Source organism: Podarcis cretensis (assembly GCF_951804945.1).
Source record: "Podarcis cretensis genome assembly, chromosome: 12".
In the NCBI taxonomy this organism is placed as follows: domain Eukaryota; kingdom Metazoa; phylum Chordata; class Lepidosauria; order Squamata; family Lacertidae; genus Podarcis; species Podarcis cretensis.
In genome coordinates this window covers 60,060,167-60,084,214 of record NC_137181.1, presented here as the reverse complement: position 1 = coordinate 60,084,214, position 24,048 = coordinate 60,060,167, and the positions used below count along the sequence as shown (strand labels likewise).

The following is a 24,048-nucleotide window of genomic DNA, read 5'->3' as shown; positions in this document are numbered from 1 at the left end:
TATCCTGCTTTGCAGACATGGGTAGGGGTTGCTCTTGTGGCTTACCCCGGCCATGCCTCACCCCCATGGTGTGCCCTGCATGTGCGCCCTCCCTGGCATTACCAAAATCAACATTTTTCTTCAGTGAAAATAATACACAATGTCACTTTTAGGTGTTATCTGTGCAGGAGTGAATTTTCTGCAAGCAGCTCTCATGTGACCCAGCTACTGATTGGGCCTGATCACAAGGACTACAAAATGGGTAGCCTACTAGGAATGGATGCTGATTCCATGGGAAAGTTCTATGGATTTGGTCCCACATGGGTGGGTCATGTAAAGGTTATTACTGTTCTCTGAGAGCCTTTCACAGAAAAATGACTCTCTCAGATGGCAAAGATAACATTTTAAAGGGGCCCCACTTTTACCTTACAAGTTCAGAGTCTATCACACATGATAAAGCAAGAGGCAGTCTGATTTAATGAGTTTATATTCTAAAGTGACTCCTTGTTGAATGGGAATAGGAAGGTGTTCAAAACTTTTGGGTCATGGAAGGTCAGAGTAAAATAACAGATTCCATCTTACTGATGAAAGTGTGATTAGTAGATTGCAGAAATATCCAAACCTACCATACTTCTGTTTGGTTCTAAAACCTACATAGGAACATAGAACAGCCTCCTGGATCAGGCCAATGGCTCATCTAGTCCAGCATCCTGTTCCCGCACTGGCCAGCCAGATGCCTGTGGGAAGGTAAAGGTAAAGGGACCCCTGACCATTAGGTCCAGTCGTGACCAACTCTGGGGTTGTGGCGCTCATCTCGCTTTATTGGCCAAGGGAGCCGGTGTTTGTCCGCAGACAGCTTCCGGGTCATGTGGCCAGCATGACTAAGCTGCTTCTGGCGAACCAGAGCAGCGCACTCGGAAACGCCGTTTACCTTCCCGCCAGAGCGGTACCTATTTATCTACTTGCACTTTGCGCTTTCAAACTGCTAGGTTGGCAGGAGCTGGGATCGAGCAACGGGAGCTCACCCTGTTGCAGGGATTCGAACCGCCGACCTTCTGATCGGCAAATCCTAGGCTCTGTGGTTTAACCCACAGCGCCACCTGTGCCCCTGCCTGTGGGAAACCTGCAAGCTAAACATGGACACAAGGGCATCTCTCCCCTCCTGTGGTTTCCAGCAGCTGGTATTCGGAAGCCTTGCTGCCTCCAAGTGTGGAGACAGAGCAGAGCCATCCTGGCTGGGAGCCACTGACAGCCTTCTCTTTCATGAATTTCTTCTTCTACAGTGTGGTGGTGGCTGTTGTCATCTAGTATCAAATGTCCACAGGTGAACTGAATAGCCATCTTCGTTGGCACTGTAGCTGGGGTGTGTGCCGGTGCTTCTTCCACCTCTCCCTCGTGGTGAGGACACAAGACTCCCTCCAGTTCCATTGCTGGCTTCTTCTGGCTCTTCTAGGCACATCAAAGTTGGCACAACAGTAATAGTAGGGTAATGGATCTATATTATCAGGAAGACAGTGGGATCAGATTGCCCTCAAGGGTGTGAGGAGTGTGGTCTTGTTAACTGAGGTTGCATACCCACCATACATTTAAAACACACGCAAACAAATCCTGGGAACTGTAGTTTACCAGAGAATTGTTTTTTCTTGTTAAATTCTTGTCCCAAAGTTTTTACATTAAGTATCCTGTGAGAGGCCATAAATCTAAGCAACCTGGCTGTAGATTAACTTGGAAATAGTGGGCTCAGGAAAAACATTGTTCAAATTGTTTTGGGAAATTGGCCCAAACTTACTGTGCCTGTACCAAGTGAATTAAAATGTTTGTATGTGCAGATGAAAACACGTGTTCATGATGACAGTGGATGGACTGCATAGTTTCAAGGATTTTTATGCAGGCCTCACTTTTACAGCAAATGAGGAGAGCAAAAGAGATGTATTTCAAAGTTTCAAAGATTCAGTTTAATATTTCTTATCTTAGTTTCTGAATGAGCACTATAAAACTGTTAAAGAATGTTAAAAGGGGATATTTCTGGTTCTTTAAAATATGCACAACTTCTGTGGACTGTTGTCACAAAATCCCACATGTGATATATAGACTAAGGGAGAAGCTAATTTATATAAACAGCTTCTAAATCTTGAGAAACTCTGGTATACCCACACCTCTGCTATCCCCGAAACAGTACTGCATTAGCCTTTTGTGGGCAAATCCATGTTTTTTGCTCCTCTATTATAAAACCACCTTGCACGTCATAAGTCAAGTCATTAAGATTAAAGATTTCCCCTTAAACAAAAAATTATTCTGTTACACAGGGTGCACCGAATAGCCTGAGGTCTGGAATTGAGAGATACCCCTTTGTGTTAGTTCTATCCCCAGATATTTTAAACCAATACTTTTCTACTAGCCAGAATGTTAAAAGTGAGCATTTTGTCCACTCACAGCAAAATTGCTGGTTCCTTTCATGTAGTCCAGCAAACAGTTGTTTCTTTGTGATAAGATGTTTTGTGTGGTCTTTTTGAAGTCTGAATAAGGCACTGCCTTTTAAGAGATTGAATTTGTACTTTGGGAGGGGGGGGGCGGGAATTGGAGGTTCTGTGCACCGTTTGAATAATGGACTTGAATGATGTTCTGGCAGGCGCTCTTCCCAGTGTGCTTAAAACACTGAGTTAGAAGCTGTTCCTTTAGTACAATTTACAGTACCCTACTCTTTTAACAAATGCATCTGGTTCAAGGATCTTGACATTTTCCCAAGTCCTGTATTTCCTTAGCAAGCTTGTTGTCTTTATATATTTAAAAAATGTGTGCAGGGCAAAAAAATTGAAATGTCCATTGAAGAATCTAGCAGTAAACGTATTAATTCTGCTGCCTCTTCTCCATCTCTCTGTGTTTGTGTGTGTGATTTTTTTTACAGGTGCAGAGGACCAGGGCTTGAAGGTTGTCCTAATGGGTAACTATTGCTAACTATTGCTAATTAATTACATGTCTATACTGAACATAACCTGTATACACACACCCATATTTCATGGTTATAATGTGTTTTGCTTATGGCTAAAATATAATATTGAAACACTAGAAAAATAATGACCCTCTGAATATACAACATGGATTTCCAATGTGTATATATTATTGTCCCTGGAAAAGTATGGTTTAAGCACAGCAAGTTAATATAATTTTGACTGTTCTGTAGTTTGCATTTTTTTTCTTATTCCTCTTCCTATTTCTGTTTGGTAATGAAGGCTAATATGTAATAATTGATTTTTATGTTGATTTAGGCTGACAAAGCATACATGCTGGCTATCACAGCTCTGCATTAATGTTTATTTATTATTTAATTTATATACTACCCTTCATCACAAAATCTCAGGGTGGTTTACAACATAAGAACAAGATTAAAACAAAAACACAAGTAAATCATTAAAACACCCCCCCCCCCAAAAAAAAGAATCCCCCATCACATTACAAGGCTGTAGAATATTAATCTGCCCAAGGCTTGATTGAAGAGAAACGTTTTCACCTGGCGCATAAAGATATATGATAAAGGCAGCAGGTGAGCTGCCCTGGAGCAGAACTAGAAGAATGATCTGGTTTTATTTTGTCCCCCTTCATTTAAAATTAAGGTTCTCAGCTCTGGATACTCAGTAGATAGTGAGTTTCCTTCCTCACCCTCATACGAGATTAAAGATAATTACTTCTGTTTTTGCCTTCTAGTTCTAAGATCCCCTCCATTGCAGCTGGAGTTGTTGGAGGCATCCTCTGCTTTGTCGTTATCGCACTGGGCATTGGCCTTTACCTTCGTAGGCGTCGCATTGTTAGAAAACGTACTTTGCGCAGATTGCTGCAAGAAAGAGAGGTTGGTGCAGCACCTTGTTTTGTAATGTACTGCCCAAAACTGACACAAACAATGTATGCCAGGGTCTTGGAGTCTTTTGCAAATTATCAGTGCAAATAAGCAATTCTTTCCTATTCATTGCATGGAATCCAGCTGTCTTCCCTCAAAGAAGCACATTGGGGGTGGGGGGAGAGAACACTCTTTCAGCAGGACTCAAACAATAGTCTATTCTTCCTAGGTAAATATGACTCCGCACATGCTACTCAAGGCCATTGTGCAATCAGTCATGGCCATGATATTATGCCATACTCTGACCCTGTTGTCCATGTTAATTCTGGACAGAACCTCACTCATATTCGAGCAAAACACATTGGAGCCTCCATTTCTCCATGACACTGAGATTTCCTTGAGACTGTAATGATGGATTTGCTTACCTTGAGCTTTAAAAACAAGGCTCGCAATCTTGTGAGTTCCTTGCCTTGTACTACATTATGTTATTCAGGAAAATCAGGTGAAATGTAAGGTTGTCACCTGTTTTGTTTTTCTCAAAAAAAAGGGAGGTAATCCTATCTGGGGTTTATTTTTGTTTTTAATATAAAAAGTAGGAAGCCTGTCACTTTAAACCATATTCTTTTGGTATTTGACAGCTTGTTGAACCCCTGACTCCCAGTGGGGAGGCACCAAACCAGGCACTGCTAAGGATTCTAAAGGAAACTGAATTTAAAAAAATCAAAGTTCTTGGCTCTGGAGCGTTTGGTACCGTCTTTAAGGTAAGGTCAGAAAAGGATTGAATGGTTCAAATTAATCAGAATGTTCTCTCATTGTATGTTGGTAAAACATTTGCTTTTTTGGCTCAGGAGTAACGCTTCTTCACTGCTCTTTCCCCTCCCTTAGTATAGCATTAAACTTTCACTGGCATAAATATAGTTTTTAAGCCAGAAACTGAAAATAGGATTAGAAACCATCTTTAAACTTTGGTTTAAAAGCTAATTTTGGTTACTAGTAATTGTGGTTACAACAGTGGTACAGATTTCAATTCTGCACCTAGTTAACATTAAGTAAAAACACCTTCTCGGTAGTGGCACCTGCCCTGTGGAATGCCCTTCCACCAGATGTCAAAGAGAACAACAACTACCAGACTTTTAGAAGACATCTGAAGGCAGCCCTGTTTAAGGAAGTTTTTAATGTTTGATGCATTACTGTATTTTTATATTTTGTTGGAAGCCACCCAGAGTGGCTGGGGAAGCCCGGCCAGATGGGCGGGGTATAAATTTATTATTATTATTATTATTATTATTATTATTATTATTATTATTATTATTAAAGAGGGGGAGGAGCCTGAAAGCCCATATTACATTCCCCGTTCCCTAGCCAGGAGATGGGGCCGTTTTACATCAGATCTGGGCCATTGCTGCTGCCACTTCCCACTTTTGAGCAAGATGTTAATTAAAGCCTTTGCAAAAATCTCTACAAAAAGAGGAAGTTTTGAGCAATTTTTTAGGAAATTCACCAAAATCTATACTTCTGACAGATTTTCCCAGACATTTCAGCGATTAGTGATTTCTGCCCAGATGCTGTTTACAAGGGCCGGATCCTAGCTATGTCTATGAAATTCCAGACATATGGTGGCCCTAAATCGAACTAGTGCATTATTCAAACCCCAGTCAGAGCATGAGAGGGTTGAGGTCTCTTCCTGCTGTATGATTCTATGATCATTTCTAGAAATTTTGTGGTATATACTTAACCCTGAGGGGTTACCTAGCTCATTGTTGGCTTCTGCATTCACATCCCTGTTGAAGTCTCCATATACTTTTCAAGCAAACTTTTGCTCTTTAGCTCTATGCTAAATTTAACCTTTTTATTTTACAGGGGCTTTGGATTCCAGAAGGCGAGAGAGTTAAAATTCCTGTAGCAATTAAGGAATTGAGAGAGGCCACATCACCTAAAGCCAACAAAGAAATTCTTGACGTGAGCCCCCCCCCCCCCCACTTTTGAAGCATTGAAATATTGGTTACTGCGATTTTATAGCATGAAGACAAATATAAATTTATGTTCATCCTTAATTGGGTTTGGTTTACATTTTCCATCAACTGTTTTTAGGAAGTAATTCTAAAGTAAGGTTGCCATATTTCAAAAAGTTTTGGGGCTAAAGTTGTTGAGCTTCCAACATGGCTTGCCTTATGTCTAGATTTCCCCAGACATTTCAGCAATTTCTGCCCGGACACTGCTTCTGTTCGCCATATTCCAACTATGTCCGGGAAATTCTGGACATATGCCAACCCTATTCTAAAGAGAACTGTTGCAGGCAGAGAAGGAGGTTCATGGCTAGAGATGCCCAAAGAGCTCCACCATTGTTCTACGGAAAGAGATTTGGCCCATGGTGGGGGCCAAAATGAGAAAGGCTGAGGGACTATAGGATTGTGGGGTGGGAAGAATTGGGGGAGTTGAAGATGCTGGGAATCTCAGGTGAGCTACCCACGTAGTGGAAGTTGCTCCCAGTACCAATCACTACATGGAAGCAGAAAAAGGTTCAGATAGTCTACTGTTGCAGAAGATAAGGCTCAGCAAAACAATTCTGGACATAGATATATACAGCTTGTAGGCAGTGATGTGGCACAGGGGGGGCTGAGGGGGCCATCCCCTTGGGTGCATTTTTGGTGGGTGCATCAAGGCCTCGTCGTGAGCAGCTGTGTCCTTCTCAGTGCTCTCCAGATTTTATATTTGGTGTTGGGTTCTTTTTTGAAAAACGTAAGTCAGTTTGAATAATAATAATAATAATAATAATAATAATAATAATAATAATAATAATTTTTATTTGTATCCCGCCCTTCCCTGCCGGAGCTGGGCTCAGAGCGGCTAACATCATGAGACAAATCAATTGTAGTAATCCACAAATAAATACAATAAATAATACAAACATAGATAAAACACACAGTGCTTATTTTGCTGTTGCTTCTGAAGTCCCACCTGCATGGGCCACTGTAGGAGCATTTCTGGAATGTTCTAATCCAACTAACAAGTCCCCTTTCTGTGTTGTGTTCTAGCATGCAGCAATCCTGTTGGGCAGTGGGGATAACACCCTTCCTTGCATTTTTCCTTTTCCACTGTTACATAAAGCAGCAGGATCTTCCATTAGTTTTGCTGCTTCCGAACTTTTCTGCAAGTATTAAAATCCATTTCATTCTCCAGCCGCAGCTCGTAATGACTTTATTAGGATAAGAGCTAATTCAGGAGATTTACCATCAAATACCACACATACTTGCAGCAGGTCATGGCGTACCTCAGAGATTTCCAAGATAAAGTGTAAAAACAAGAGCTTTGCTGTAATTTCTCAAAGCATTTTAAAGAACAGATGACTGCACAATGGCTTCATTATTCTTTCTTTGAGGGTTGGCGTCTGTTTCACTTGGCGGTATCAAATTTAATAGGCTCTGTCAAATTCTGGAACAGCTCCATATTCTGTGTGGCCAACATATACACACATCCCATACAATTAAATTCCCAGTTTAGTAGACTTCAGGTCAACTTTTACAGGAGGGTGAGTTGGACTTTAGCACAGTTTGGGGAATATTGACTTAACTAAAAAATTAATACAGCATGTATCTGACATAACAGGAAGCAGAGGAAGAAGCAAATTTGGTTCACCATTCTGATTCAGCTACAGTAAATGGCAGTATCACGAGTCTTTAAAGTTTCCTCGAAATAACTTTTTACAAAGTTTTGTTAATATAAGTATGTGTTACACGCGCGCGCGCACACACACACACACACTACATTTTACACACATAGCTACACCAATGTTTATATTCCCAGTCCCCAGAACTCAGGGTGTAGTGTGTACCATCAAGGAAGAAAGGAATTAAATAACAGAAACCACAACAACAACCATATAGGAAAAGTTGGAGCTGCAGCAGATACTACAGTTGCCAAGAGAAGCTTCTGAAAACTGACTCCACATAGTGAATAATCTCTTCCACATGCAGAGGATGAGTGCTGGATTAAACCCTGTGGAGCCCCCCCCCCCCCCCGGGCAGTCAAAATCTCAGGGGGGTGCCTTGTGTAGTGGAATAACACTGAATTAAGAAAGCTTTATTCATTGTTGTGGGGCCCCTAAAAGGTGTAGGGCCCATATGCTGGTGCCTACTCTGCCTATTTGGTAATCCAGCACTGCAGAGAATGATTATCCAATGTTAGTTAAGCTCAGTGCTTTTTTTTTTTCTAAAAAAATGTTTAGGGGAACTACTACTACTACTACTACTAATAATAATAATAATAATAATTTATTATTTATACCCTGTCCATCGGGCTGGGTTTCCCCAGCCACTTTAGGCGGCTTCCAACAAAATATTAAAAATACAATAAAACATCAGATATTAAAAACTTCCCTAAACTCCCATTTTTCTACTCATATTGAAATACTGCCCTTCAATGAGGCCAAACTTAGATTCACAAAATGTTTAGGGGTATGTGTACTCCTGCTTCCCCCCAGAAAAAAGCACTGATAAAGCTTAAATCCATTGGTTTCATTGGATCTACTCTGCATATGACCTGGACTAGTTCACCATGTTCCATGGATGGGGAACCTCAGTCCCAGGGCGGCAGGAAGCAGTTAGAAACCTCTGACTTTTGGATGACTGGAATGTATCCTACTGAGTTAGATCAGTTGCTCTGTCCACTTTTTCTCCTGGCCCTGACCCCACTGGCATGTGGCCCCCAGAAGGTTCCCCAATAAAGAATGTGACCCTCAGGCTCAAAAAGGTTCTTCTCCAGCCCTCTGTCTGCAGGAAATGTTTAACTCTGAAATGTAGGGCTTTCCACTTGCACTTCGTATTTATGCAGCAGTTCTACCGCCTCATTCTTTATAACAATATTTATATTTATTAAAATGTAGAGTCATGTACAAAACGTGATGAACACAGCCTAATTACTTAACAATATCATTTCATGAGCTTCTTTTTACTCCTCTTTTTCCTGATCAGGAAGCCTATGTCATGGCGAGTGTTGACAACCCCCATGTCTGCCGTTTGCTGGGAATCTGCCTCACCTCCACCGTTCAGCTCATCACGCAGCTTATGCCGTATGGCTGCCTTCTTGACTATGTTCGAGAGCACAAGGATAACATTGGATCCCAGCACCTTCTCAACTGGTGTGTGCAGATTGCAAAGGTAAATTAAGGAATTCAGTTCAACTAGCTGCTCAACTGGGATGCAGGTGGCGCTGTGGGTTAAACCACAGAGCCTAGGACTTGCCGATCAGAACGTCGGCGGTTTGAATCCCCACGATGGGGTGAGCTCCCGTTGCTCGGTCCCAGCTCCTGCCAACCTAGCAGTTTGAAAGCATGTCCAAGTGCAAGTAGATAAATAGGTACTGCTCTGGCGGGAAGGTAAACGGCGTTTCTTTTTTTTTTTTTTTTATAATAATTTTTATTGATTTCCACACATATAATAAAGAACAATGTAAAACAGTATCACATCATACTCATCGGTTCTTACCCTTCTTTCTTTGACTTCCCCATACCTCCCCATCCCTGCATCCTTGTTTAATAATTCTTTAGCAACCCTTGAGTCCATTATCTTAGTTCCCTTTCATAAAAATTTCTTAAGTTTTTTGATTTACTGCTGCAATTCTTTACTTCTTACCCCCTGACATCCTAACATTCCTCAATTTTGCAATTATTTTTAAGATATATTTTGAAGTTCTTCCAGTCCTCTTCCACTGTCTCTTTCCCCTGGTCCCGGATTCTGCCCGTCATCTCGGCGAGTCCCATAAAGTCAATCACCTTTGTTTGCCATTCTTCCAGAGTAGGTAGTTCTTGCGTCTTCCAATACTTTGCCAGTAGAATTCTTGCTGCTGTAGTGGCATACATAAAGAAAGTCCTATCCTTCCTTGACACCACTTGGCCCACCATGCCCAAGAGGAAAGCCTCTGGTTTCTTAGGAAAAGTCCACTTAAGGACCTTCTTAATTTCATTATAGATCATTTCCCAGAAAGCTTTAACCTTTGGGCAGGTCCACCAAAGGTGGTAGAAAGTGCCTTCAGTCTCATTACATTTCCAACACTTATTATTAGGCAAATGATAAATTTTTGCAAGCTTGACTGGGGTCATGTACCATCGGTAGATCATTTTCATAATATTTTCTCTTAATGCATTACATGCAGTAAATTTGATACCGGTGGTCCATAACTGTTCCCAGTCAGCAAACATAATATCATGACCGATATCTTGTGCCCATTTAATCATAGCTGATTTCACCGTTTCATCCTGTGTATTCCATTTTAGCAGCAAGTTATACATTTTTGATAAGTTCTTAGTATTGGATTCCAACAGTTCTGTTTCTAATTTTGACTTCTCTTTCTGAAATCCTATTTTCCTGTCCTGTTTAAATGTCTCATTTATCTGATGGTAATGCAGCCAATCTCGAACCTTAGGCTTTAGTTTCTCATAACTCTGAAGTTTCACCCTTTCACCATCATATTCTAAAATTTCATGATATTTTGGCCATTTAGAATCCATATTAAGCTTTTTTACTTCCCTAGCTTCCATTGGTGACACCCACCTAGGGGTTTTACTTTCCAGCAAATCTTTGTATCTAATCCAAACGCTATACAATGCCTTCCTTACAATATGGTTTTTAAAACTTTTATACACCTTTACCTTGTCGTACCATAAGTATGCATGCCATCCAAAACTATTGTCATACCCTTCCAGGTCCAAAATGTCAGTGTTCTCAAGAAGTAGCCAGTGTTTCAACCAGCAGAAAGCTGCTGATTCATAATAAAGTCTTAAGTCCGGCAGGGCAAACCCCCCTTCTATCCTTTGCATCAGTTAAAATCTTAAATTTAATTCTGGGCTTTTTGCCCTGCCAGACAAATTTTGATATATCTTTCTGCCACTTCTTGAAACATTCCATCCTGTCCACAATCTGCAGCGTCTGGAACAAAAACAACATTCTAGGCAATACATTCATCTTAATGGTAGCGATTCGGCCTAACAAGGAAAGTTTCAACCTTGACCATATTTCCAAATCCTTTTTAACTTCTGACCAACATTTTTCATAATTGTCCTTAAATAAGTTCACGTTCTTGGATGTTAAGTTTACCCCCAGGTATTTTACCCTTTTTATTATTTCCAAGCCTGTTTCATTCTGAAAACTCTCTCTTTCTTCCATTGTTAAATTTTTTTGCAACACTTTCGTTTTTTGTCTATTCAATTTAAAACCTGCTACTCGACCAAATATATCAATTAATTCTAATACTCTTTTGGTACTGGTGTCTGGCTGTTGCAAAGTCAATACTAGATCATCTGCGAATGCTCTTAATTTATAATGTCTAACTCCGACCTGAACTCCTTTAACCAACTGGTCCTTTCTAATCATATTTAACAATACCTCCAGGACTGATATAAAAAGCAAAGGGGATATTGGGCAACCCTGTCATGTACCTTTTTCTATAGATATTTCTTCTGTTACCACATTATTTACAATTAATTTGGCCTTTTGTTGAGAATATATTGCACCTATACCGTTTTCAAAACCTTGGCCTACCCCCATCCCTTGGAGATTCTTTTTCATAAAAGTCCAACAAATATTGTCAAAGGCTTTCTCCGCATCCACAAAAATCAAAACTGCTTTCCTATTAATGTCAACGTCCAACAGCTCCAAAATATCTATAATGTTTCTCACATTGTCTGACATATGTCTACCTGGGAGAAAGCCTGTTTGGTCCTTATGAATCTCTTCTGCTAAAACTCTTTTCAATCTTTTTGCCAAAATGTCTGCAAAAATTTTGTAATCCACATTGAGTAAGGATATAGGGCGGTAGTTTTTAACCTGGTTCTTCTCAGTCTCTGTTTTCGGTATAAGTGAGATGAAAGCCTCTTTCCACGATTCAGGTGCCTTTTTCCCCTTCAAAATTTCATTGCAAACTTCCTTCAATGGTTGTATCAACCATTCTTTCAACATTTTGTAGTATTTGGCCGTCAGGCCATCTGGTCCTGGTGATTTTCCCAATTTCATATTTTGAATGGCACCCTCTATTTCTTGTTCTGTTATTTCCTCATTTAAGATCCTTTTACTTTGTTCTGAGATTTTTGGTAAACCGTATTTTCTGATGAATTCTTCTATTTCTTGCTCGTTAATTGGCCCTTGTGCATACAATTTCTTAAAGAAGCTTTGAAAACAATTGTTGATCTCATTGGGTTTATGCATAATTTTTCCATCCATTTCTAAACTTGTTACAGTATTCATTTTCTGCCTTTTTTTTCAATTGCCATGACAGAAGTTTCCCACATTTATCCGCTGATTCAAAAGTTCTTTGTCTCATTTGCCTTATCTTCCATTCTATTTGTTGGTTCATAAGCTCCATGTACTGCATCTGATAGAACTTTATTTCTCTCAAGATCTCATGGGATTTTGGTTTAGACCTCAACTTCTTCTCTCCTTCTTTTATTTTTTCTAAAATTTTTTCCTTCTTCTCATTTTGTTGCTTCCTCTTAATAGAATTTTGTTGAATCAGGAAACCTCGCATCACGGCTTTGCTTGCGTCCCAAATTATTCTTTTTTCCACATCTGTTTTCCTGTTGATCTCAAAGTAATCTTTTAATGTTTTAAGGGCCTTCTTGTGGATCTCTTCATCCTTAAATAGGGTGTCATTCATTCTCCATCTAAAGGATCCAGTTGTTGTTAGTTTCATCTCCATCTTCACCGCGTTATGGTCGGAGCACGTTTTTGGGCATATTTCTACTTTTTTTGTTCTTGACGCCAGACTGCTAGAAATCCAGATTTGGTCTATTCTTGTCCATGTCATTTTTGCTTCAGAGAAGAAAGTTCCCTCTCTCTCTAGAGGGTTCTTCATTCTCCAAATATCAATCAAGTCCATTGTTTCAGTCATTTCGAAAAAGATCTTTGGTAGTCTCCCTTCTTTTGAAATCACTTGTCTCTGTGCTTTGTCCATGTTTGTTGAGACAACTCCATTCATGTCTCCCATCATTAGGATTTTATAATCTAAAAAGTCAACTAATGTCTCATGCAACTTCCTAAAGAATTCGGCCTTCCCTTCATTTGGGGCATAAATTCCCACAATTAATATCTTTTCTCCTTGAATTTGTATTTCAATTGCCAGGTATCTTCCTTGATCATCTTTAAATATCAATTTTGGAGCCCACTTTTCCTTTGCATAGATCACCACACCTCTTTTCTTTACTTTGTCTGATGAGATAAATTCTTGACCAAGTCTCTTATTTATCAGTAATTTCCTATGTATCCTGGCAATATGGGTTTCTTGCAAACATATTATGTCTAATTGTTCTTTCTTCAAAATGTAAAAAACCTGTCTTCTTTTCCGAGGAAGGTTCAAACCGTTACAGTTCCAACTAAGGAGTTGCAGAGACATTTTGTATTTAGGTAGCTGTTCCTCCAACTGCTCCAAGCTTCTGCTCTTCCTCCGATGGTGGTAGTGAAAGTCCAAATGACAAATTTGCTATATCAGGTGGTTCCCTCTCCTCCACAGTTCCTTTCTGCAGATCCTCCAGGTACCTCTCCAAAAATTGTTCTTTGTCCTGAATTGTTTTTATTTTAATCTTCCTTCCTTTGAAGTTAAAGGACAATCCTTGTGGAAACTCCCATCTGAATGGTATAGTGTTTTTCTTCAGCAGGTCTGCTAGGCTTTTGTAATATGTTCTCACCTCTAAAATGTATTTAGGAATGTCCTTAAAAATCTGTATCTGACAATTTTGGATCACCAATGCCTTTTGATAATGCAGATTCAATATTCTATCTCTTTCTTCTTTTGATCTCAGTGTAATTAGACAATCCCTTGGTTTTTTATCCTGCTTTCTACCCAGTCGAAAGGCTGATATTATCTCAAGTTCCTCGTCTTCCTCCCATTCCTCCTGCCAAAAAGTTATGATGTTCTCTGTAAGAAATTTCACAAGGTTGTCCCCTTCCCCTTCAGGCACCAATCTAAATTTTAAGTTCTTCTCTTTACGTTGAAGTTCCAGTAAGGAGAGGGCTGCGTCATGCTCATTCACTTTTTTAATAATAGGCCCAAGCTTTTCCCTTGTCTCTTCAGCCGTTATTTTTGCACTTTCTGCAATCTTCCGTGTTTCTGAATTTTCCTGAATTAATCTATTTATAGAATCTGTGTTAGATTTAACACTAGCTGTATTCACATCCAACCTTGTTGTCAACTCTGTTAATTTTTTAGAATTCTCTGTCGATAGCTTTGTCAATGCTTCCAGGGATTGATTTATTTTAAGTAGTGCCTGAGTCATAGGATCCATAGAAGCTGGTGTTTTTTCCTGCACAGCTGCACTTCCTGATATAGAGCCCCTTTTCTTCTGAGATTGTTTTGCTTTCTGCCTTGTTACTATCTCTTCTGTAGGGGCACTCATATCCTCAAGGTCGTTTTCACAGAGTTGATTCCCAAGTGGAAAATCCCACTGTTACTTTTCCAAGTGCAACAGTTTCACATAGAACCCTCTAGAGGGAGCATTCAATTGTATCCAAATGGCAAAGATAGAAAAAAAAAAACAAAGAGGCAAGGAAGTATAACAGTAGCCAGAAGTTTCCAATATCCAAATTGTAATGTCTCTATTTTCTATGTGGCCAAAATGCGACAGGGTACGTCTAAGGTCCGGTAACTTTGTTGCAAACAAGCCCCCACTTCTCAAAGTTTGACAGTCCACGTCCCGGTGTCTTATTTGGGCAGCCCGACCCCGGGGGATTTGGCAATGGAAGATCTTAGTTTTCCATTAATTTTCCAGCAGGTTAACAACGTTCCAATCCCTTCCCCCCTTCTCCTGCCAATCTGGGGGGAGGTTTTAAGTCCGATGTCAGTTTGACAGCTTAAAAAAATTAGAAAGATTCCCTTTAAGTGCAGCTTGATTTTCGTTGCTTTATCTCTTCTGCAGTTCCGGGGAGGCAGACTTCCTTAATTTTTGCCTTTCCCGTTTTCAGCCAAATTTCTTTTTTAATGTCCCGTTACTTTTTCAATCTTACTCACGGGTGCTGTAGTCAAATTCCAATTGCAGGAAGGAATCGGCGCTCTCCGCTCATGGCGACGCGGCTTCACTCCGCTAGCTGGGTGACGACTCTCAGCACCGCGCTTACCCCGATGCCGCTCCGAAGCCTTTAAAAAGGCTCCTTCACAGTACCGGGGGGCGCAAAAGGTGCCCACCGAATCTCCTTTGTTCACAGGCTCCGCGCCTGTGATTTTAGGGGTCCCCCGCTTGCCGTAGCGGGTAAGACCCGAACTAACGGAGCAGTCCTGCCTCGGAGCTCGAGGCTCGGACCGCCATTAAGCGCTGGCGCCGACCGGAAGTCCGGTAAACGGCGTTTCTGTGCGCTGCTCTGGTTTGCCAGAAGTGGCTTAGTCATGCTGGCCACATGACCCGGAAGCTGTACGCCGGCTCCCTCGGCCAATAAAGCGAGATGAGCATCGCAACCCCAGAGTTGGCCATGACTGGACCTAATGGTCAGGGGTCCCTTTACCTTTACCTTAGCTGCTCAACTAGCTGATATTTTAAATTTTAATTTTAATTTTAAAGAGCTAGCTGAAGCAGACAGAAGGGAATGATTACATCCACCAGGAATTCTGGATTTTTGGGAAGCTGTTTTTGAAAACTCAGCTGAATTTTAAACTATCTAGCACACAATGAGGATTGGTGCTGCATACTTGTTTTATTATTATTATTTTTCAAAGTTAAAACACACACTGGGTAAGTAGTCTTAGTCTTGAAGCCAAATCTGCTTGTCTAGAAATCATAGCAAATCCATCACACGGGCCGGAAACCAGATCCCAAAGGTGCTCTTCCACAGAGTTCATTCCTTTATTTCTTCCTATGGCTTTGAAATAACATTTTCTGAAGGACGTTATCTTTAATTATCTGAAGCATAGAATTTTCTCAGCACAAAAGTGTCTCAAGAGGCAGTTCATAACCTTCCTAATAAAAAAGGGAGGGGATTTTGAAGTGGAATATCAGAGTACTATGAGAGATGCAGTTACTATCTATAAATCTAGAAACTAGTATATAATCAAATTATGCTGTAAATCACCTCTTTTTCTAGGATTAGATCAAATAGAATATTACCTAATACATGGCATTCCAGTTATATTATAGCATAATACAGGCATATACTCAATTGTGGAAGGAATAGCTGATTTAATAAACTGGAACTATTTAAGTCCTTGACTGAGGGCACTCTTGATAGGATTTTGTTGGGGTTGTTGATTTGATTGAGAATAACAGCTCATTAAAGCTACATTTATTTCATGAAAACAGCTTTTCTTGTGGCCTTCTGCCAGTTTGCTAGGGTAAGTCGTTTGGCAACATTGGGAGCCCTTAGCACATTGTGGGAGTTCATCTGAAAATGTTTAGTAGATACTATGATGTTGGTCCAAGGTTAATGGAGAAAGGATGGGGGTGGACACTTGGGAGAAAAACATTTTCCTATTACTGTGTCATCGTCATATTTCTGTTTGGGGGGATTTTACACCTCCCCCAAGCATTAATGGGCTTTTTCTCTGTTGGCCTCTTTCAAAAATGAGTTGATTGTAGTTCTTTCAAAGGCTCCATTTTCACAAGCATATAAGAATGCCAGTGTTTCATAATGTGTAAAGGTTCTGGTTACAGTTATTAACAGTCATGTTCCAACAATGACAACTACGAAACAAGGGAAGTATTTGTTAGTACTATAGAATATCACAAATATAGTTTATTACTTTAGCATGAAAACATAAATTCTGCTATTTGTTAATGTTGTAGAGAAGAGAGGATTTCTGCCTTCACAGTTTTTAGCCCAAAGATGCAGCATTTTCCACCACCCACATGACAAATAAATTTGCTCCTGCTGCTGCTCTGAATCCCTCTGTTTCCTCTGTGAAGTTCTGAATTGAAAGAGGCTGTATATAGAGATCCTTTGGATTAATATGGTGACACATATTTGTGATGTTATGACCATTTAAGATGAGTTGATATCTTAGTTGACTTGTTGAAAGCAGTGATTTGAATGTATCTGCGTAGATTTCAGCACATGGAGAAACATTCCTATGATTGTTTCCCATACATCCAACATTTAATACTATTTATATTTACTGATCTACACTCAAACCTCAGTAGTCAAACATAATCTGTTCCAGAAACCTGTTCAGCTTCTGAAATGTTTGACAACTGAGGCGCGGCTTTTGATTGGCTGCAGGAACTTCCTGCACTCAAGCAGAAGACGCATCGGACATTCGGCTTCCGATAAACATTCAGAAACCGGAACACTTACTTCCGGGTTTTCGGCGTTTGGGAACCGCAGTTTGACTGTACAGCAAAAGTGTCTGGGGGAAACTCTGAAGGTTTGAGATGCAAACTTGTGAAGGAATCACACAAGAATGCTCCCTCATCCCAAATTCTGCATGGATTCACTTGATTCATGTCAGCAGCACACCAATCTGATTGTGTGTCAGCTAGTACTTGTATACCATACGCAATCAGTGTTGGAATGGTTCCAAGTGAGTCTGGTCACCAGGGAAGATAGAGCAGCATTGCCCAGGCGTTATTGGACTGTGCATCTTTGGCCAGTGACATGGAGGTGTTGGAGGCTATGTAGTCCCAAAACATGAGAATCCAGAGTTAGGAACTGCTGTAAAACACAAGATCCAAAGTTGGCACCTAAACCTGGCAGTGGACTCTTACCTTTCTAGGTATTGGAAGGATCTTTGTGACAATATATACTTAGGCAGTATAAGCCTAAAAACATCTAATCACTTCTCTAGCTTTGCAACCATTTCCCACAATGATGAAATCTCATTGGAACTGGCCATTTATTGTATGGAGCGATAGTCCTTTAATATTCTACGTAGCATGGCTATTGGTGTGGGGCGATAAGAAAGATTTTTACAACTATTTATTGGATGCAGGGAATGAATTACCTGGAGGAACGTCGTTTGGTACACCGTGATTTAGCTGCCCGGAATGTCCTGGTTAAGACTCCTCAGCATGTGAGGATCACTGACTTTGGATTGGCCAAACTGCTTGGCGCAGAAGAAAAGGAATACCATGCAGAAGGAGGAAAAGTAAGAAAGATGATGATGATAATTTTTTAAAAATTCATTCCTCTTGGTTTGTTTGATAGAATTCTGGTGCATTTCTGCCTCAAGAGTTTTTGAATCACTCCCATACAGTCCCTGAAGAAATCTCTTGCCCACATAAGAAAACAAAAAGAGCCTGATCCAGCGACCAGGCCCATCTAGTCCAGCATTCTGTTCTCACAGTGGCCAGCCTGATACGTGTGAGAAGGGCACACACAGGAGCTGAACCCTCTCCCCTCCTGCCTTTTCAGCAACTGGTATTCAGAAGCATTCCTGCCATTGTGGCAAGTAGCCATTGATAGCCTTATCCTCCATTAATTTGTTCAGTTTTCTTTCAGAACCATCTAAGCGGGTGGCTATCACTGCCTCCTGAGCTGAACTACATGCTGAGTTAGTAATTACTTTGTTTTATCTGTCCTGATTCTTCCAACAATCAGCTCCATTGAATGTCCATAAATTCTAGTGTTAGAGGAGAAAGCAAAAAAAAACACCTCTCCGCTTTCTTCAAGCCAAGCATAGCTTTATAAACTTACAGCATGTCACCTCTTACTCAGCTGTTCTCTAAACTAAAAAGTCTCAGATGTTGCAACCATTTCTCAAAGGGGAATTGCTCCAGCCCCTTGATCGTGTTGTTTGCCCTTTTCTGAACATTTTACTAATATGCAATATCTTAGATGACAAAAATGCATTGAAATTTAAACTGATAAACAAAGCCCTGGCATTACTATGTTACCTATCTATGCTGGCAGCCATCTGTTAAACTCTTCTCAATAGAAGCAGCTATGCATGGTAATAATATGTGTTATAAATGGAAAGTGTTTTATCAGTGGCAAACTTCTAGTTTACATATTCTGAACAACAGTTTTATGCAACATAAATATTATTACCAGGCCCAAATTGCATTCTGTTCTTCTGTTTAATTGGCTGTCTTCTTACATCCAGTTTTTCAATATAACTCATCCTTACACTCATCCCAATTGTTTCTCAGTGCTTACTATTTAGTATTCAGATTTAGCAATTACATTGCTATCTTCCTAGGTTCCTATTAAATGGATGGCGCTGGAGTCTATTCTGCATCGCATTTACACCCACCAAAGTGATGTTTGGAGTTATGGTAAGTCTGAAAAAAGTGCTATGCTGATTCTTGATAGGCAGCTGAGCAGATTTTATGATCTTCTGAAAGAGCTCATTTTCCCCCATGATGTTTATAAGAATATATTTAATAGGAAAAGTTATTGAACATTATGATTATGAACACACAAAACATTTCACTAATATGTATGTGAGGAAAGGGAGTAAAGGATTTTTCTCAGGTGTTTATCATAATTTTACGATTCAGTTGCTAAACAATTTCTTAAAAGAAGTGTAGATTAGTGCAGGTTAAGGCTTTGTTCCTCTGAGGCAGTAAAGCTGTGTCTGGGCTGTACCACTTCAGACTACGGGGGGGGGGGGGGGCTCAGATGATGGATTGCACCTCCCATACAAAAAAACCTCCAAATCACTTGTATAGGTATCTAATGTATTGTCAGGCCTGGTCGTTGTCCTCTTCAGATCACCACACAAACACTTCTTGTTCTTTTATAAAACTTTTTATTGCGTATTAACAAAACAATCTTATAAACGGTTCTTAAATATTATTCCTCAGAGTCACTTATTTCAGATACCTTCTGAGCTCTGCTTCTCCATGACCAGCCACTCTCAAAATGGCGAATGCACCCTTCCCTTTGTTTTCCTGCTCTTTTTTCTAACCTCCTGGCTAGAGCTGGCTCCGAACCTGAGCTAGAACTGAACCCTTGCCTTTCCTGGGAACATCCAGTCCCTCCCTGTTGTTCCTCTTGCTCCCTTCTATTAGATTCACTGCTCTCCTTCCCCCTTTGGGGAATGCTTTCTCCCTCTGGGAAACTGGAAACTTCTAACTCTTCCCTGACATGTATCGACAACAATGCAGGGATAGGACCCCTTTGAAAACACCTAGCTTCTGATGTGGAGATAACTAGCACATGCGCCATTCTGATGAGACAGCAGGCAGGCAGGTAGAGTCCGGAAAGGCTCCCTCACAGAGAGAAGCTATTTGGATCCACTAAGTGTTGGGGGCAGAACATTCAAATTGGTCCTACCTCCATGCAGAGAGTAAAGGTTGTGGAGAAGTCTAGTTGCATCAGGAAGTGATCTAATCGTGGCACTTCTTTTGTTCCACTGGAACTTAATGTCACATAACCAATATCCATAGAAGTAAACACCAGATCTAAGGCTTGTCCACGGCTATGAGTACAGCCAGAGTTATTCAGGGACAGCCCTATGGAGGCCATGCTTTCTACAAAGTCCCAAATGGCCCTTTGTAAGGCTGTGTTGGTATGGATGCTAAAATCACATAGGATCACCAAACTAGGTGTCTCCAGGAGAACATCCACCATGGCCTGAAGCAGCTCTGGCAGGGAATCCTTGGTGCAGCTGGGAAGTCGGTACATCAATATGAATCCTTTACTGCCCCTATCACCCCTGTGCCTGGTGAAAACTAGTGACTTCCTAAAAATCACTGCAACCCCCATCCCCAACCATAGGATCTGGGTTGCTGTGTGTAAGAGAAACCTGGCAGACAAGCAGCAGCAAGAACAAGCCCAGCTGCCATGTCCTGTCAAGTTTCTGTTATGCATGGCAGGTCACAACCTCCATCCACCAGCATGTCATGAATGGCAGTGCTCTTGACCTGGCATTACACAGTGTCACTTTAAGGTCATGTGGGATACCCTTATTGATACCAGAGAGCAACAAAACTTGCCTGCTTAGTAATGACATGATCCATCCCTCAAGCAACTCCTCCTCCCACCCGTGATTACTGAGACTGGGTGTCTCAGAGCATCCTCCCTAGTGGAATGCGCCCCAGCAATTCTGTTGGCTAGGGCCCACTCCCAGGGCAGGCCTTTCCCTCTCCCCTGAAAACAAATTAATTCAGCCTGGCTGTGCCCTTCCTGGCATAAGCCCCCTCCGCCTATCAGGAACCAGATCCTATGCCTGCCCCCTGCTTTGGCAAATGGGGATGCAGGCTGGTACTTGGGCTGTGCAGGGGCCGGAACCAATAGAGTCAAGGGTGGGCTTCCCTTGGATCCGCCCTTCACTCATTTAAGCAGCCAGCACAAATTAAAACAACTCTCAAATAAAACAACACCAACCTTTAAAACACCTAAGTTAAAAACCACATTCCCATTAAAACAATTTTACCATGCCCTCATTCTGCCCCCGAAGTGCTGCCCCAGCAGCTGGTGTAGGCCTAGCTGGGGCAGCAGATGTTTTTGGTGCTGCCTGCCTGCCCAGGGTCATAGTCCCTGCAGTCCTCTCTGCAGTCCTTTCACGCCCCCAGACAGCAACTGCACATCTGCAGGCGAACTAGGAGTATTCTTCCCTATAGGATGAGTCTTTAACATTCTGCTTTGCTATGACATTTCAGGTGTCACAGTTTGGGAATTGATGACATTTGGATCAAAACCATATGATTGTATCCCAGCCAGTGAAATTTCCTGTGTCTTGGAGAAAGGAGAGCGGTTGCCTCAGCCTCCCATTTGTACAATAGATGTCTACATGATCATGGTCAAATGTAAGTCAATTCCTTGATTAAATGTCTATATAAACACTGTGCTGAAAGTGTGTTGCTCTACAAATGGGCAGCTCACAGGATCCGTACCAGCCACAAAGGGAGTTAAGCGAGGTTGTATCCCAACACCTGCACTGTTTATATATAAATGATATTGTCCAGATTTAACATTCCCAGAATGTGCCCCTAAATTGGCCACAAAAGCCATCTCTATATTATTATACACAGATGATGCGGTACTTCTATCTCAAACGAAAGTGGGCCTAAAAAGATTGATGAGGGCATTCTCAAGATACTGACAAAGAGAACAGCTGGCTGTGAATTACAAGAAAAACAAAGTCATGCTGTTTTCATAGCTATAGGGCCCATAGATGGTATATGGATAATCAGTTGATCAAACAAGTAAACGTCATTAAATACCTCAGCCTTACTTTTCAGTCAACAGGGTCATGGGGAGCACATCAGAAATATGCAAAGGAAAAAGTGTCTCAAAGCACCAAAATTCTGACATGCTTTTCCATACAAAAGGTGGCAATCACATACCATCAGCACTTGAAGTGTTTGAAGCTAAACCCCAGCACGGTTATTATATGGGGCTCAGATTTGGACAGGCGCTCACCTTGGATCTACAGAAGCTGTTCAATCTAAGTTCCTAAGGCATTTTTTTTCCTGTTCCATCCTGTGTTCCAAATGCTTTATTGGTCTAGGAGACTAATCTCCTCTCTGTTGAATTAGATTTGGTGTAGGGCATTTAATTTGGTGTAGGGCATTTAATTATTGGCTTAGGCTAAATTTAAACCCCACTGGTCTATTACCCTTAGATTGTCATGAGAGCACTTGGAGTAAAATTGTCAACCAAAAGTTTAATTTTTCTGTTTTATCAACACAACAGTTATTAACACTGGGCTTCAGTAAAGCAAATAATTTAATTAGACAGTGCCTATATGATATTGGGGATGCGGGTGGCGCTCTGGGTTAGACAGAGACTAGGGCTTGCCGATTGGAAGGTTGGCCATTGAGCTCCCATTGTTCGGTCCCTGCTCCTGCCAACCTAGCAGTTCGAAAGCACTTCAAAGTGCAAGTAGATAAATAGGTACTGCCCCGGCGGGAAGGTAAACGGCGTTTCTGTGCATTGTTCAGGTTCACCAGAAGTGGCTTAGTCCTGCTGGCCACATGACCCGGAAGCTGTATGCCAGCTCCCTCGGCCAGTAAAGTGAGATGAGCACTGCAACCCCAGAGTCGACTGCGACTGGACCTAACGGTCAGGGGTCCCTTTACCTTTATATGATATTGAGCGACAGAATGGTTTGGCCACGATAAGGAAATTTTGTCCATGGTATGATTATTTTCTACTTATGCAAGATTGAATATACTGCCTTCAGCTGTACCTGAGGGTCGATTTCAAAAAATTCCGCTGGAAAAACAGTTATGTCCAAGTGGAGATGGCAGTATTGAGTCAGTGGCTCATGTGCTTCTAGCTTGCCCTGTTTATAAAGATTTGAGGAATGAGGTTATTGCCCCTCTATCCATACCAGATTGCCCAAACACTGCTACCGTGTCATTTCTTCTAGCACAGGCATGTCCAACACGTCAATCACACAATGCATTTTCGTCAATCATGACCAAGGCCTCGGCACGCCTCTGCCCATTGCCCTCTCCCATGGCCGGTGGGTGCCCTCAGTGCGCGCTCAGCAGTGGCTGGTTGAGGCTCCGCTTAACCAGGCTGCCGCAGCAAGCGCTCTGACTGGCGCTGATGCTGCCTCAAGCACTCCTCTTTGGCCGCCGGCTTTGCCTGATACCCAGTCAGCTGGCCGGCCCAGAAAGGCGCAAAGCGGCTGCCTCTGCCCCCTGCAAGCTCCTCCCACCAGTTCCCATGGAAAGAAAATGCCCTCTCCCTCCTAGTTCTGCGTGGATGTTGAACTTTCCCCACCTTTCCAGCTCCAGTCTAGCTGCGTTTACTCAAAAGTAAGCTGCTGCCTCTCCTCCCCAAGGAGCTCTTCATCCGGTAAAGGGAGAATTGGACATTTTGGAGTGTGTTGGCTTCCTGTGCGCACCAAGGGCCCTGGGAAGGGGCTGGTGTGGGGTAATAATTTGTTATTTTTATCACCATCATAATTTATTATTTATACCCTGCCCATCCAACTGGGTTTCCCCAGCCAAATGTAATATGTTTAAGTTGAAAAACGACAATGAGATAGTGTGGTAGATCAATGCCAGTTTTTTATATTGGATAGTAGCCACAGCCTACTGGAGGCTGGACACGCCTGTTCTAGCAGATCAAGATACCCAGGTGACAGCAAAAACCGCAAGAAAAAAAATTAGCAGGGGCAATTAGAATAAGATCTATTATTTGATTATTGATGTAAACCTCCAAAACATATTTTGTATAGTTAAGTTTCTACCTCTGTCTCAGTACATTGTATTTTATTTTATTGCTATGGCTGGTGGCTGATGCAAATAAAGATTCTTCTGATTCTGATTCCTTGTATGTGTTAGTATGGATAGTATGGTTCATTGAGTAAGAAAGGCGATTACAGTATACCTTTTTAAAACAATATGCTTAAGATTGCCATTCATTGGG

General features: G+C 41.4%; 2 protein-coding genes across 3 annotated transcripts in view; one reads left to right on the top strand and one right to left on the bottom strand.

Annotated features, from left to right (window-relative positions):
- LOC307199728 (uncharacterized protein) overlaps positions 1 to 24,048 on the bottom strand; it is a gene marked incomplete at its 3' end in the record, with an annotated part of 327,020 nt that overhangs the window by 200,562 nt on the left and 102,410 nt on the right. The gene's annotated exons all lie outside the window — the stretch shown is intronic.
- Positions 1 to 24,048, top strand: part of EGFR (epidermal growth factor receptor) — a 158,450-nt gene that overhangs the window by 122,951 nt on the left and 11,451 nt on the right. For both annotated transcript variants that reach the window (XM_079947522.1, XM_079947521.1), the window contains exons 16-23: positions 2,885 to 2,920; positions 3,682 to 3,823; positions 4,450 to 4,572; positions 5,672 to 5,770; positions 8,782 to 8,967; positions 17,708 to 17,863; positions 18,917 to 18,992; positions 21,324 to 21,470. In XM_079947522.1, coding sequence (XP_079803648.1) covers positions 2,885 to 2,920; positions 3,682 to 3,823; positions 4,450 to 4,572; positions 5,672 to 5,770; positions 8,782 to 8,967; positions 17,708 to 17,863; positions 18,917 to 18,992; positions 21,324 to 21,470 — 965 coding nt within the window. The remainder of the gene's footprint in view (positions 1 to 2,884; positions 2,921 to 3,681; positions 3,824 to 4,449; positions 4,573 to 5,671; positions 5,771 to 8,781; positions 8,968 to 17,707; positions 17,864 to 18,916; positions 18,993 to 21,323; positions 21,471 to 24,048) is intronic.